The 16,876-nt window shown below is 38.4% G+C and overlaps 1 protein-coding gene across 10 annotated transcripts in view; it reads right to left on the bottom strand.

Moving 5' to 3' along the window:
• The window catches only part of PHF20 (PHD finger protein 20), a 78,241-nt gene that overhangs the window by 16,485 nt on the left and 44,880 nt on the right, over positions 1-16,876 (bottom strand). For 8 of the 10 annotated variants that reach the window (XM_014260784.2, XM_014260785.2, XM_014260780.2 and 5 more), the window contains 4 exons: positions 9,458-9,637; positions 6,166-6,264; positions 4,380-4,541; positions 2,014-2,210 (listed from right to left, as the gene is read on the bottom strand). In XM_014260784.2, coding sequence (XP_014116259.2) covers positions 2,014-2,210; positions 4,380-4,541; positions 6,166-6,264; positions 9,458-9,637 — 638 coding nt within the window. The remainder of the gene's footprint in view (positions 1-2,013; positions 2,211-4,379; positions 4,542-6,165; positions 6,265-9,457; positions 9,638-16,876) is intronic. The other 2 variants (XM_014260786.2, XM_088064786.1) reach the window with 2 other exon arrangements.

The following is a 16,876-nucleotide window of genomic DNA, read 5'->3' as shown; positions in this document are numbered from 1 at the left end:
TGCCTCCAGAAGGAACACAGGGCAATGCTACCCTGCTGCTTTATGCCAGCTCCATAAATGAAGTCTAGTAACCTCCCTGCAGAGTTAAAGAGACTGGAACAAAAAAGCACTAACCAACAATACACTATTTTTCTGTACTTCTTTTTCCAGATTTAACTTCTACTAACTGAAGCACATACTTCTAGAAATGCAAACCCAGATTTCTGCATTCCAGTGCAATGAATGACATCCTTAATACACAAATTGCTCAAGACAATTAATTTAAGGCAAGTAGAGGTCAAAGAAAATTTTTAATAAAATCTTCTGAATGTGGGGGAAAATTATTAGTTTAGATACCTAAAGGAACACACTCCCATTTTAACTGTGTATTAATTTCATTAAACCTTAATGGTCCCTAATCTTTCATGGACAAGAAAGTGCTGATTTATTTAAAATTAATATTTTCGTGCATTATTTCTAAATTTGGCACCTTCATGGCAATGAACACATCTCAAAGAGAATGCTTAGCATTCTCCCTCTTGTAAGAGAGGAGGGGATACATGTGTACTGGGAGGAATGAACCTCCAGCCAGAATCATGAAGAAACTTCCCTGGCTCCTCATTCTGGTATCAAGATGGGTACACAACAAACCCAAGCAGGTAACCCATGTGCCAGCATATTTCCTGTCACCTCAATCCCTATAAAGAATGCAGGTACTCACAATACTGCTGATCTGCATTTCTTTTTCAGAGAGAATAACCTACTCTCCTAGCCAATTCTTTCACAAAACAGTTCAAGTGTTTAAAAGTTTGCAATATGCTAAAAAAACTCGCCCAAACTAGTTCAATCTAGCAAGTCAATCTTAGAAGCAGCCCATGAACTTTTAAAGTGTCCTGAGCCAGCTGACAGTTCTCTTAATTCTGCAATTCTAACCTAGTGTTGAATTTACTTTTGCCAGTTATACTCCAGGCTATTTCTCTGTGTTTTTCTGTAAACCATCTCCTGCAGAGGACATCTAGCCCCTTTAGTCACCACTGCCAGACTCCTTTTTTCTCCTCTACAGTCCGGTGCTATTTACCTAAACTTGACCACTGCCTATCACTCCACCCTCTCCTACTAATTCATAAGGTACCCTTTGCCCTGCATTGTCAAGATCCAACACTAAAACAAAGGCGTGCAAAGTGAACTCACCACTAAGAGAAAAAGCATAGAAATTAAATAGCATGGAAACTCTAATTAGAGTAAAAAATTATGAAGAAATTGATCTTTTTTACTTCACCTCTTGAAATTAATAGGAACAGGGTGGGATGGTTCAAAGGAGCTACATAGGGGAACAATTTCCTGATAATTTACAAACATCTCAAAAAGTAAATAGGCAAATAACTTCCAAGGAGGTTTTTATCAACATTTTTAGGCAGGAGAGATAAAAGGAGCCTCTCCAAGTTTTCTGTGGAGCTGGTTTAAAAACAGCAGATACATGTGAAATGGACAGATGGCCTTAGGCAGATTAGGAACTTTGAATTTGCAGACTACCACAGAATGCACAAAATAAGTTCTGCTTTTTGTTTGTTTGTTTTGTTTGTTTGCTTGTTTTGGTGTTTTTTGCTTCTTTCAGCCTGTCTGGAGAATTCTATGTGTAAGTCAAGCTTCTTGGCAGGGCAGAGGAACGGGAGGTACACTGCTATCTCATGGCAATGTTCTGAATGGGCTCTAAATTAGAGGGAGCCTAAAAAGTCACTGATTTCAAATATGTGTTCTCAGAATCAAGTAAGCCTTCTATTTTTAAAAGAATTCACAAATAACAAACCAACTATTTACGACTTGGAGTGAATTTTCCCTCTTTCCTTCAATTAAAAATCCCGAACTGTACTATGAAGCAAAAGTTAACTATCATAGCAGTTATCCTGACATTACTTAAAAAAATGTTATGGCTTTGGAGGACAACAATAGTTTACTTCATATACAAACAGAAGTTTCTCCACTGACACCTTCCACTACATTCACTGAAATGTACATTTGCCCTCCACTTCATACCTGAATCATGAAGTCATTTTCTTCTTTTACTTCACAAACACACCGAACAATCTCAAAATCACTTTCTTCAACTTCTTCATCAGGGTTGGTGGTTATGTCAACATCCTGACTGCAGTCATCATCACTCCAAGGCAAGCTATCCATAGATGACTCACTCAGGGTGTCATCCTCTGTACAAGAAGTATTCATATAAAATCCTGAGTAATTACAAAAAAGGTCCCTCAAAATCTCATCACAAGTATGCAGACATACATTCCTAAAAGCATGAGTGTATTCACAGTGTAACTGAAGGAATATCACACTTTTGACAGTTTGTTAAAGGTTACCACATAACAAAGTTTTATAGTCTCATTAATGACTCCTTCAAAATATTCCACCTTAACAGCTTCAGTCATTAAAACTGCACTGTCAACACAGTGTCTCAAACCAAAGGCACAAAGTCTCTTCAGACAAAACTATAAACAACAAAACCAGGCTTGTACATTCAAATAGGATTCAAGCTAGTTGCTGCAATTTGTACAGAATTGTGACTTGGCACTTCGAGTGCAGAACTCTCAAAAAGAGGCAAGAGGGTTCTGTTTTATGAACCATTCAATCTCACAAAGTGATGTTTTCATGACAGAAATACTGAGTCCAACACAGAATTTAATCCTGCTTCAAAAATTTTTACTTTTATTTAGTCTTCAGGATGCATTTATAAACTCACAGACAGTGCACTGCACAAGGTATTCTTCCAGAATGCACCTGGACTACTTAGCTAAAGCATTAGTGCATCCTAGATTGAATAAAACTGCCAAGAAAAGTTTAACTGAACAGCATGCTAAATTTGGAATCCTACCTCAATAATATTACAGCAATGTCTGTATCTTCCTTGGGGATTGAATGGGAGGGTCAGAGGAAGAAGACAAGGTATTTTAACTATTTGAAAATAATTGAGTTAGAGGTGAATGGATGGTAAAAATTTTAATCTTAAGCAAGATGGTGGGGTTGCACCCACAGCGAGTATAACTACTTTCATCATCTAGCTCACAGAATCCTAGAATGCAAAAACAGAACCACCAGACTGTGGCCTAAAGTATATCTTTCAGAGAAACATCTGTTGTCAAATTAAAAGGGATGAGAACCAAACACAAGTTTTTTTTCATGCTTAAAAGTTCTATTCCACTTCTGAACTAGGACACTCTAAACTACTGTGGAAGCAACAGGGTAGGCACACTACACTTCTGTATTACACAAAAGTTTCACTTTTATTTACACCAGATCTTGTTTATCTAGGCACAAGTTCTGCAGATGCAAAAAGCAACAAAACAATTCTGAAAAGGATGAATTAAAATAATTTCTGATATTTTCTACCACTTTCAGTATCTATGAAGTGACCAAAAGAAGTCTGAGCAACTGATGGCCAAGGTACTATATGTCCGATTGTTGATATACTCCAGAAACGCAACTGCTCAAACTTGCAAAATAAGCTTCAAGACATTACCACCATCTGCACTTCAGTATTTTTTATGTTTCTTGTTTGGCTTATGAAGAGGAATTTAAATGAACTTAAATTTTACTTTTGTCTAATAACAAACAAAGCTATGCAAAAAAAAAAGTAAAAATAAGTGGTTCTCAACAGTGTATGTGTACAAAAAGGAATTTTCTTGTATATAATCAAACTGTCATACAATTTCTATTTCCTTCAAATTTATGAATTTTAAGAACAAGAAAAAAACCAATATATTTTTTATTGCACCAGCGTGTAACAGTAAATAGTAAAATGGACCAAGATATTAATAATTCTGAAAGCTGGTACACAGGAGCCAGATTTTTATAGGTTCTGTGTATGAAGTACACCAGATATGAAGACACCAATAAACAGCTACCCAAGAGCTTCTCATTATGAAGCTCAGAAAGTCATTATAACCATATATCATTCTGTATCTATACAAGTACACCTCACCACACCCAGTGGTCTCTCCAACACAGCAAGCTTGCAAAGTACTCATTTTTAACTCTAAAAGAATTCTTACTTTGTAGAAACCTTTGAAAATATGAAAATTTTAATTATTAAGCTGGAAGTTATTTTAGTAGTTAATAAGGCACTGAAAAAAAAAAGAATGCAAAATGAGTTCGACTCTGAAATAAGGGCTATCGTCTTGAAGTGTATATGAAAGCAAAGTCAAAGTATAAAAGCAGCAACATCAAGCTCTGGCAAATGAACTGGGTCCAGTCTTGCCAAGCAGGGGGAAGGAAATACACACAGCCCTGAGTAAGAATAGCCAAACTTATGCATTAATAGTTTTCAAGTATGTTAGTACTGCGCACATATTTACTGTTAATGGAAGACAGAACCAGAAAGCCATATAGGAGAATCAGCTCACCATTTGCTTTTGCTTTTCCTTTGTGCTGTCCAGAATCAGTGCAGTGCAGCAGTGTACTTGGATAAGCAGATGATTTATTTGAAGAACTAGATTTTATGACAACTGGTTTTTCAGGTGAAAGCTCTTGTGTGATATTTATGTTCTCTCCAATGCCTGAATGCCCTGTAAAATTGTAGTACACGTTACAATTAAAAATCTATGGTCAAAAAAAGTTGACAGAAGAAACAGCGCCATGCATGCCCATAGCATGAATGTGTAATTCACTGGGCCAGTTCCCAGTATGCTGGAGCTCTGGGACTGCAGGATGCTGTTGGAAGATGTGCAAGCTTTCCAGAGGCAAGGAAGGTATTGTCTGAACCAGACAATTTTATGCCACTCAGTCACTGCTTACTGCTAACAGAAGTGATAAAGGGGTAAGTGACCAGCCTTTCCAGACCAACTATTCTTCAGGCTGAGTAGGTATACAAATGCTTTTGCTTTACAGGACTTCCACATAAGCACAGCTAGCTGGAGAGCTCCCTCCTCACATCCCACTGTTACTCACATGAGCTACACTCACATTTCCTAATCTCACAGACTTCAAAGATGACAGAAAGCACTCGTTTTCCTAGTCTACGAATGGAACAGAATGCACAAGCAGACAAGCCCAGATTAGGAGTGTGTGAAGAAAACACCTTGAATGGCTCTCCTCTGTGAGGCCTACACTGGATAAATCAAGGCTGGGTCAAGTTACAAGCAGCACCCTCCAGTTATCTGGAAAAAAATCTTCACAGTTTCTGGACTGAATTAGCATAAGGTCAGCATCAAAAAAAGGCATGTAACATCTTAAAACCATAGACAGATTGACATGTAGCTCATGGGGACTATTGGTGCAAAAATCTACAAATTACATTTTTCACATTATCAATTACACTTGTGAGCACCATATAATCAGAAACTCATTATTTGTTTCAGTACAATTCTAAGTTACTTGGCCTATGGTTCCTCCCATCCACTCTCTTGATAGTTTGCTTTATTCATGGCAGCAATTAGGAAAGTGTTTCTACCTTAGAAACTCTTCCTTAGGGAGATCTAGTTTCACAAATTATGCCTAGCAGATTGAAGTATGCTGCATCCCCAACAACAGCAGAGAAAGTTGTCACACTTGATCCTTTAATGTAATAAGACATGAAAGAGGGATAACTTGAGTACAGACTTTAAATCGGGCTTTTACTTAATCTCTCCAGAAAAAAGATTAATTTCTTTAAGAAATTAATTTAAGATCTTAAATCTTTAAGAAAGAAATTAAGGCTGTGACAGGTTTAATTTGGTTCATTGTTACAGGCCCCTCCCCCGCAAGTGAAGGTGTAAGAAATAAGTACGGTTAACAGCAGAAAAAGAGGACTCAATGCTTCCAAACTCCAGCATTCATAAAGCAGCCCCAGAGCTGAACAGTCTGTACACAGGGTATCTGCACTCTCTTAATGGGGCAAAGCTTGCACAGAAGCACACTTATTAAGGAAAAGCCTGACTTATAGACTGACATTCATTTGTGAGTGACATTTGTTCTGTGTCATTACAAGCACTACTACAAGCCACCATCCAGCACTAACAACAAAGCTTAACCAGGAAACAGATTATCTTGCCAATCACAATTTAAAATCAATCACTTAATAAAATAAAAGCTAAGTGAAGAAAGAAGTCTGAAGTACAATGCTTGTTCTTAAGTGACCTAAACTGATTTTTTTGAGGTAACAAAACAAAATAATGAAGTCAGTTTCATCTACAGAAGAAAAATGAGCTTTACCAGGCTTAGACCTCTTTTTCTTTTTTTTCTTTTTCTTTGACTTGGATCTTCCACAGTCTTTGGATTTTTTTTCTTTGCTCTTCTCATGTCCTTTAACAGCTGCAATTAGACAAAAAATCCAAATTAGTTTAAAAAAATTATACATTTATTCTACTTCATAATTTCTTTAAAAGCCTCCACAGTTTCTTTGGACAATCAAGGCCAGTTCACTGCAGAAAAAAACAGAAAAAGGAAAACTTATTCGTAAGAATTTCTCAGCTCTCAATTGGAATGATCTATTTTAAGTCCTAATTTGACTGTCCCATAACAAAATATGAGTACCACATGGGAGAAATCAAATGTACAGCAGTGCTCATTTATTATTTACATGCTTCAGAGATCATAAAAAAGACTGAGGGATTCGTTATATCCACCTTCTAAATTATTATGACTAAACATTTCATTAGCATTGTAATAGAACAAAACCCCAACATCCCAAACTTCAGTTCCCCCATCAAATATTTTACTGATACTGAAAATAGAGCAATTGGTTCAGCTGGCTTTAACTATTATTCTCTCAACATCTGTTCTCTGTCCTATTTTCATGAGATTAAAAACACACTGTAATTTTTGAATGACTGACAGCTGTCAATCAAGCATGATACTAGAGCATGCACAGCTCAGTATAACTCTGTTGCAAGGTCATGTACACAAATCCCTGCTTTCCAGACACATGTTTGGTCTTTCAGATTTAGGTCTCAGCAGCAGAATTTCTAGATACTTACGCAGTTCCTTAAGTAAATTATCCTGACTCAGAAATGTAATCAACATCTATTATGGAAGGATGCTTTGTATCTAAAAAAGGGCTCTGCTCTCAGAGTACTTGGCTGATTGAGCCACTCACCATCCCATTCAGAAACCTATTTCAATGTCAGATGATAAGAGTTCTGAATAAGCACTTGAAGACACTATACTGTAAGAAATCTTCACTTGCACAAACCATTTGAGAACCCATGGCTGTCTGTAGCCATTTATGAAGCAAACCGGCAATACCAGCATATCACATCAACCTCTTTCACACGTCAACAGTAAATTCATCAGTTGTATATTTATGGCTCAAACAGCTCACTGAACAACTGCAAATTGCATTCACATTTAATCAGCTCTGGTAAGCATGAAGGAGACATGCTCAGTAGCTTGTCCTCAGGAGACTCTAGCTCGGCACCTCCCCATCCCTCTCAGTCCTCAAAGATTTCCTACTACTTTGCCACATCTGTGCCGCTCTTAGCATGAAATTAGCTAAGGCACCTCAGTGTGCTCACCCACATGGCTACACCAGTCACCTGGCCTTCAATGGCAGCAGGAGTGGCAGCACAAGTCACCTTCTTCCACCTCTCCATGGGTGTTGAGGGGAGTTAAAAAAAGAACAACAAAACAAAAAACAGGAAAAGAAAATGTTCATATTTTAGTGTCAAATACAGTACTTCCAACAGTACTTCCAACTTCCTTCTTACTTTCTTCTGTCCTCATTTCCCGTTCTTTCAATAGTCAGGATGCTCTTGGTACCATTCCCTTCTCTCTGCTCACAGGGATGCAAGGAAGCTCTACCATTTTATTCCTCCAGAAGGGCAAAGAGAGAGTAACTGAGCTCAACAGAGGTAGAAAAATTTTGCTTCTTTTCATTTGCAAACTGAAATTCGCATGATCAGATTGCTCAATCTTTTTGAAGATATCCAAGGGCATAAGGTAAGCTTCCTCAACCACTATCAACGTATCCAAGATAAAAATGAGAGAAATCGTCACTTTATCCACTTTGTCTCCTTAAGCTTCCCCATGTGTCTTAAAATCTGAAAAAAATCTAAGAATTTGCAAATTTCTGTGTGCCGCTATCTTCTGAAATGCACAACACAGTTAATGCATGTTTCCCTGGAAAAAAAATCTTCAAAGAACAAATATTCAAGTATTATACCAGTCTTCCAAGAAACCAGGTACTGAACAATCTTGTTGTCTAAAGTTGTTTCTTCTAAGTGCTCTGAAGCGTAATGTATTTTCAGTGACATAAGACCAGATAAAGAGACTCGTCTAGGTTAGGAGCATCCTCATAGATTCACATGATCAAACAGAAAGATAAACTGAAAAACAAAATCCTAAAAATTAAGCACACAACAACTACATTTTTTAATGGTTTGGTTTTTTGTTTTTTTTTTTAAAAACAAGGATTTCAACTTCCTTGAATGGCAGAGACTCATAAGAACTGGGATGAGTGCTCACTATCCTCCATCACATCACCATTGTGAAAGCTCATTATAATTTCTAAATGCCACACTCACACATAGGTCATGGCCCACTGAGTGAGGAACAGTGAGGAGCTACTGATGGATCTCATTAAGATCTTCCTACATGAGAGGGCAGTGAGAGATGCCCAAGAATAAGCAAGATGCTAATGTCTGTCTGCTGTGATCAACAGAACAATACAGAGACAGGCAGCTAAGAAGGTAATCTCCAGGACACAGAGCATCTGTCAGAGATAAAATAGTCTAACCTCAGATTTTGTGTTTTCCTCATCACTGTGACTCAAGTTTTTACCAACATCTGAAGGAAAGTGGTGATATAGTAATCTAAAATTATGCTGGAAATAAAAATTATTTATGTATTATTTATATACAAACAAAAATATCCGAATATATGTATTGTTTCTATGAGAGTGTGCGTGTGTGTAAACATACATCCCCTCATCCCGTTTGGCTGTTACGCACCTATGCAACAGTAGATTTCACTATAAACAGTGTTTACACAATATCACTGAATAGTCAGTTGTGAAGCTCTTCGGAGATGTCTAGTAGCAACTGCTGACTACCAGAAGTCATCAAATGCTATTGAAAAAAAGCCCTTACAAAATAAACCACCCTAGGCAATTGTGCCTCATGCCCACCCCCATTCCCCTCTTTTTAGGGGGGTATTTTAATTTTAGGTATTTCTGTAAGTATAAGATTACTTAAAATATTCAATGATTTGGACAGCCAGGAGTTGAACAGAATTAAGACCTACAACCTTTTCATGACCTTTAATACTTTAGTACTATTTACATCTTATAAATATTACCAACTGACTGGGAAAAATAAACCCTAGTGCAGATAGCATGAAAACTTACAAAATGACAGTGAAAACACTGCTTACATTTTATGCCATACATTTATACAAAATTACTCTCCATAAATGATGGTATACAGAGTATTATCAGTCCTTTACAATGTTTAACACTTTCCCAAGACTCTTCCACGTTTAACTTTCCATGTTAAATCAAAAGCCGTACCATGTTGAACTCTTTCTCTTTCCCGAGGCCTCCGCAGTGCTCTTGCTATGTGGTTCCTGGCTTGGTCTCTAATAGAATGTCGGTGACTATTTAACACACTTACAGGAGTTGAAGTTCTTCTCTTTTCTACTTTTTCATCTCTATACGGGGTACTCCTGAGGGCTATGTGTAGAGGAGCATCTACAAAGAGAACAAAGACCAAGTCCAAACTTTAAATACTTTCCAAAGTCAGTTTATTTCAGCAGCAGCAGCAGCAGCAGCAGCAGCTCTGGCAGTCCATGTGGAATGTTTCTGACCAGACATTGCTCAACTCAGTCCTAGCCCTGACTAAAAGGCTAAAACCTCCAATGCTTTAGTTAGATTTGTTGAGGGGCTTTTCTCTCAAAAAGAAACAGGGGATGTCCCCACATTCCCCAAAGCTCTATTCTTCCAGAAAAACTGTGACTTTGAGAATAGATGAGAAGAGAAACAGTTCAGTTTGGCAGAGATATGGGTCAGGTAATTTTTATTAGTTTCTCCAAGAGAAAAAGTGTCCAGTTGGTTTAACTAGAGGAACCACAGACAGCTCTCAAAAGTGTGCTTTGTAACACACACAGAAGTGGCATATTTAAGGCATATATAAAGCACATATAAGGAAGGACAGTTTTTAAACACATACCACTGAAACAACAGTGTTTCAGTCAAGAGTGACATGCAAGAATTCAGGATCACTACCTAAAATTCATAAAAATCATAAGATGCAGACGTGGCTTCACCTGAGATTAAGTTTTTTATTTAAGTCAAACAGTTTCATCCTCCTAACTGCAAATAGCAACTCCTACTGAAAGATTCCTGGACAGAAAAAGAGCAGTGAAGGTGCATGGCAGGTAGGACAGCAGACTAAACAAGACCAGTACACTGCCATTCTGGAGTATTACATCAAGTATCTTAGTCAATGAGACCCATTAGCTAAGGTGACAGGTTGCTGACATTTTTCAAAAATGTCCAGTTCCATCATCATACGCATCTCAAAAGTTCAGAGGATAAGAAAGGCAACTTCTTTCTAGTCTGAAGATTAACATGCTACACTTAGACACTTCAATGAAACAATCGTGAGAAGAATCTGAGAGCGACTGAAAATGGAAAGAGTCCCATAGAGCACACTTAATAGAAGAAACTGGATCAAGCACCCTGATCAGCATTTCAAGCTGAAGAAATAACAAGGCACATTAAGACATGTCATTGTAGAGCTTTCAGAATCAGGATCTCTTCAGGCAAAAGAAACTCAAAGATGCACAAATCTTACTACATTTTCCCTGGTCCTCTCTCTCTATGAAGTTAGAACTTAAGGGGAAAAAAATTCCAAACAAAAAATAAAAGCCACTTGCAACTATTTCCACAGCCAAACTTATCTTCTAGTCACTTGCCCATGTGCTCTATAGCGGGCACAAATGACAGAAATTAAACCAAAACCCAATTCCCACACAAGACTCTCTAAAAGATGCCGTTTGTCCAGACAGGCAACACACTGCTGCCTTTCACTGGGTGCGTATTTCCCTCAAGAAAGTAGAAGGCTTTGTCCATAAAGAATTATTAAGCAGAATCCTTGGTAAAACACCACAATTAGGTGTATGACCTTCCATTTGCAACAAGACCAAGTTTTCTTGCAGAAAAAGAGGTTTTGTGGTAATTTTTTTTTGTTTGTTTGGTTTTATTGGTGCTGTCCTTATTCACTTTTTAAAGTCAGGTCTATTTTGACTTACTGCTCCTCTAAGGACTTCCATGACTAGGGGTCAAGATATTTTGTCATCAATTCAGATGACAAAAACAGAAGAAAACTTTTTCCCATCGTACACAGTAGCTGAGAAATAACATTCAGGTACTACATAATCTCTTTGGGAACACCAGTACCCTTAGAGATCTACCCAAGCTTTAAGAAATGCAAATGGCATACTTCAGTACAGGGTGAAAAGTCACATAAACAATCTTTTCTGCAGTTTTCCTGGCTGTCTACCACTCTGCAATATTTCCAAAATATTTACACAACTCTGTGTCAAGTGAAACTCAAAATTACAATACAAAAATCCATACAAACCTGACGGCCTTCATTTAGGCCTCCTAACTTTCCCTTCTCCCAACAGCCCCAATTCAATCTCATGAATTAACATTTAAGAGCACCATAGCCACCTCAATCTCACCAGTCTGCAGCAGCACATGGCACTTCCTGTGGCACCTGACACAGGTGCACACAGGCTCCTGGTGGAACAAAATTGTATTTTGTGTCCACTGGATTTTTGTAGCTTTGTGAGACTTAATTTCAAGGAGATTTTTGCCAAGAATACATCCTGTCTTTTGCAACACACAGATTAATATATTTCTGTAAGATTTCTCAGCTAACCATTACACTGTCCTGGGGGAGGGGCCAAGGTACTCTATCATACACTGGATGCATTTTTTTTTTTCCCCCAGTAACTGACACAAACACATTACATTTTGAAACAACTTTGTTACATTGACAGAAAAGTTTAGAGGGTCTACAAGATCCCTGAGCACTCTGAAATATATTTTAGAAGTTGCAATTAAATTTGAGAAGATGAGATTAAATACCTGGAAATTTAGCCTAAACTTTTGGGGCAACAAACATTAAAACTGATGCCATGGAGATGACAATGTACAAGCTTTCCACACTAAGGTGTCTTTCTTCATTTGGAAGTATAACTCAGACAGGTCAGTTAATAAAATAGATCCCTAAAGAACAAGGAACAATTATTCATAGTAACCACAACTAAGACCTTATATTTAGGCACGTGGCTTTAGAACTTGCCCATTTCTCACATTTGGCTTTTCTGCATAAGTACCACCTGCTTCCATCCTATGGTCTCCCCAAGTGAACCTGAACCCTCCAGAAGGTTTCCTACTCCTCTGCTTCCACCCAGTCACAGGATGACTGGGTTTTGAGGCTGCAGCTACAGGAGGACCATGCTCATAGAGATTCCTGTGAGGACTACAAAGGGAATCTCTATGTTTTTCTTAAAGCTGCTTGTGCAGGCCCCATGAAGACACATATATCTTGTGTTCCCCCTTGGGAAAACCATAAAAGGCATGAAAAACTTCCTGACACCCTGGACAATGACACTTTCATTGTCCCTGAACAGTAATGCTGTGATTAAACATCAGAGCAGATTAATTTCCAGCTCAGATGACACTGAATACTACTAACAGGAACAGGAGGTGTATGTTCACAAGATACTGGAGATGAACAGGATTGCTGATTAACTGCCTCCAGCCTTCATCCAGGGAGTTCTTTCAGGCCTCTCTCTCCTAAGCCTGGAAGAAATATCCTCTGTCATATGAAGAGCTGACCCAGAAGCTGTGAAGGATCTTAGAAACTAAGACATACAGACCTGAGATATGAAATTACCTCAACCATGCACAAAACACACAAAATAAGCTTTAGAGAACTTGCTACTAAGCACATTGAGGTTCAGTGACAGACAAAGCAGTAGCTTTCTGTGCCCTGGAACCCTGATGTAGGACCCCAGGCAAGAAGATAACTGAGCATTCAGAGGAAGCAGAGATTGCATTTCCAAGTACATGAATCAGACAAAGTTATCATCCACAGCTGTGAGATCATTCGCTGAGAACTTCCAGTGGTATTTTCAAGAACTGAAAGAAAAGCCATGTTTCATCTGGACTTACAGCCGCCCCCCAGAAACCAAATGCAGCATTGTCATAATAAGCTGAATACAACTGGTGATTCTGCAAACACAGAGAGTGATTATGCAGATGTTCCCCTGCTGCAAGGAAAAACCTCACATTTGTAGATCACCATGCATATCCCACTGTCTAGCAGAAGCATTGGCCAGCCAGAATCAAGAGAAAAACAGGAAAATTTCCCAAAGGATTAACCTGACAACCACTACGCAACAGGCCAGAGGTGCGCCTGTGGACAGCTGTTAGTGACAACCATGTTTTAAGGTGTCAAAACAAGTTTGCCACCCACCACCACTCCCTGCCCCCCTCAGTTCAGCTCTCATCCGTAACACATGTAAGGACAAAATATCTATTTTGTTTACATGCATTCAAGTAAAGAATTCATGCATAAAGTTGGCCATACACTAACAGAACATACCGTAATTAACTTTGAGTAGGCAGAATTTTCTAAAACAGAGGTTATTTGACCAAAACTCCTGAGAAGAGCTAAATTATGTCCGAGGAATCAATGGGTATCAACTCATGAGGTCGCTGTCAGTACAATTGTGCTGACAGCAGTACTAAGCAGTTATCAGGAGCATTAAGAACACACAGATCACCTCATATGGTGCTTCCGTGCATGCACACTATCTACTCCCCTACTTGTTCACGAGGTTTGTGTCTCCTGAGAAATCTTCAGCATCCAGCAAGTGCAGAACTTTGCCAGGGTATGACGTGGGGGCACATCAGCTGTGCAAGCACTCAAGTCCTGACTTTCAGATTTCAGAAAATATGTTCACCACAAAGGTATAAACTACATGTTAGCAAAGCTCCAAATGAATAGATTTTAGTAAATAGATGAAAGCCATCAATCCAGAAAAACTCCAAGTCAAGACGTCAAAACTGTTGTACTTACAGGTACAAAGAAAGAAATAAAGCTATTCTATATTTCATGCCCTTGGAGTGGTCTAGGTCAGGAAAAAACAATTTCTATAGGTCAGGAAACAACAATCTTTATTAAGAATAACCTTTTGCAGGCACTTTATATGAAATAACATGGACAGACAGACATATCTGAAAGAGAAAACTGGTACCTTCAGAGACAATTGTTTACAGTGTCTGCAGGGCACAAGTCACAGTAGGGGATGATGTACTTCAACAGTAAACTAAGGGGTTCTGTAGCAAAAGAGAAGGGACCACAAAGAAAAAAGCCTGTCTAAAGGTTAATGCATATGGACACAGAATCCAGTTCTACTCCATTTTTCATTACAGCAATCACTAAGTCACTAACTGACATACATTTTCACAGATGCCGTACCACATTTAATTTCCAAACAATAATTCTGATAGAGCGTGTCTATTTGAACTAGCACAAAATCTAAGCAACTCTTTCAACTAAGACCAACACTGAAGTCATCTGCAGCCCAGATTTTCAAAAAGCCTCTTCTAGGGCTTATGCACCCACATACATTTGTGTAGGTTGTGATCCTCCTAACAGAAGCCTGCAGGTGTTCTGCACTGCACCTGCTGAGGTGTAATGCAACCTGAGAGCTGAGGGCAGGTATGCCTGTGTCTCCTATAGCCCAGGGGGACACAACATTTACTGCCTTCTTGCATATAAGAACAATTCTGTCCTGAAGACCAAAGTAGCAGCAACGCAAGGAGGTAAGTAACAGGCACATGGGGGAAGAGCTGCTTCATCATAATGATCTCATACTACTTCCTGATAAATTTAAGAAAGGTATTGCCTGAACACATCCAGTAGCCATGAAGTCCTAGTCATTCTGTTTAGGCATATTCTGTAAGGCATATGTAAAATACAAGCTGTAGGCAACGGCAGTTCAGTCCTCTCTGTTCAGAGCAACTACAAAATTTAGAGAGCTATCCATCAAGTTTGCCACTGCAAAGGCAAGATCCTTCTTTGGAAAAAGGAGGAGACAGCTCAAATCAGTCCCACATTAACCTTTCCAGCTCATTCAAGCTTTGATTCCAATGTCAAGTAGCACAATTTACATAAATCGTAATCTCAGAGTCTCCACTTCAGTGCAAAGCAACTATATTTAAATTGTTCTTTCCCAAATCCCACAACACGGTCACTGAAGACCACTTACATCCATTTTCCTTCCTATGTGTTAAAATTTTAATTTTAGGCACTGCAAAGAAAATGTTTTGCTACTGCTCTGAATATTGCACATTTTCCTACAACTTTAGAAGCAGTAAGTATTCTCACTTTAAATCCAGCACCAGACAACCCCCACCATTTATTTTATGTGTAGCAGAAAGAGTAAGGAGTCGTGGAAGTCTGAAATAGAACTTGTTAGATAAGTGTGACAAAGCTTTTAAAGCAAGAGCATCTTCAAGTTTACGGAATGACAAAAATCATGATTCCTGAAGTTTTAAAGTTTTATCTTTTAGAAATTGCCACCTTTTCTTAAGCACTAAAATCTACCTAATATAGTGAAGTACCAGAAAAGGACATTTGTACCAAAAAGGTAAAATTATTTAAATATATTCTTAAATTCTTATTCTTATTTAAATATATTCTTTTCAAACAGGAGAATTTTTGCTCACAAAATGGTAAAAGTAAGGATGTTGGTAAAAGTTAGGATGGTAAAAGTGGAAAGTATACCCACTACGTATCAGACTGAATTACGGACTCAAAAGCTTTCACTCTAAGCAGCACCTCCTGAAAAGCCATTTGAAAAGGTGGAGTAAGTGTTCAGTAGACAGAAAGTCTTACCTAGAAGACCAGCTTTCTATCCATGCCATTAAGACAGAAGAACAGAACTTCAAATATAGTAAGAGCTCAGGAACCTCATTAACTCTGCTTTTGACTGTGTAGCACCACCAAACAAAAATCAGGGAAATTAAGAACACACTGAGTTAGAAAACAATGGGACTTAGTATCAGACAATTAACAAATATATAATGACAGTGCTTTTCCTCATCAAGAAAAAAATGTAGGATAGCTCCACAACAGCAGGCTTCAGCTGTGAAGGTTACTTGAGAATTTTACAACCCCCTTCCACCTTGATGCAATGTTCAGCAGCTGTGAGCACACCCCAAGTTCTCTGTGCAGAGAGCTGCTATGAATCACATCGTGGAAATGATCCAGGTGAAAAGTATCCATCCACAAATGGGGAATTAGAAGAGTGGGGGTTTAAAATAAGCAAATACAGTTATATCTCAGCTCCACAAGGAATTACCTGACAGTGATGATGGTGCATCTGACTGTATGCACTTGGAGGAATGGATAAATTGAAGGGTCAAGATCTTGAGTCACTAGTCAGGGCATTGAAGACAATCACAACAAAACAACTCAAATAAAAATAATTACACAGTTCGAAGAGCCAAACAGAAGTCGGTTATTGAAAAGCCCATGACATGTACAAAGCTTGTTTTGATCACTTTGCAGCTGTCAGCAGCCAGTCTTCACACCGTGCTTATCTCAGGTATGTTCCTCCAGGCAATACCTGGGTTCAATTAAGCTGCACGCAGAGTACAATATATACAAATCATTACATCCTCCTACCTAATGTATTTAAAGAGAATTCCTTCCCTACCTAATCCAAGCTTATGCCTTTGCATTATTTAAAGATACAGAAGTATTTGGGGTTTACATGTAGTTACAGTACGTAAAATCACACACATCTTGTCAGGAACAAGCAGTAGCACCTCAAATGAAAAGTCATTTTCCGGACTCTAGGAAATGCAGTCATGAAACAAAGTAAGGCAAGATATATCCTC

Source organism: Pseudopodoces humilis, chromosome 19 (assembly GCF_049639895.1).
Source record: "Pseudopodoces humilis isolate 2021_Gansu_Grassland_sample_001 chromosome 19, ASM4963989v1, whole genome shotgun sequence".
NCBI lineage: Eukaryota > Metazoa > Chordata > Aves > Passeriformes > Paridae > Pseudopodoces > Pseudopodoces humilis.
This window is presented reverse-complemented; position numbering and strand designations above follow the sequence as displayed.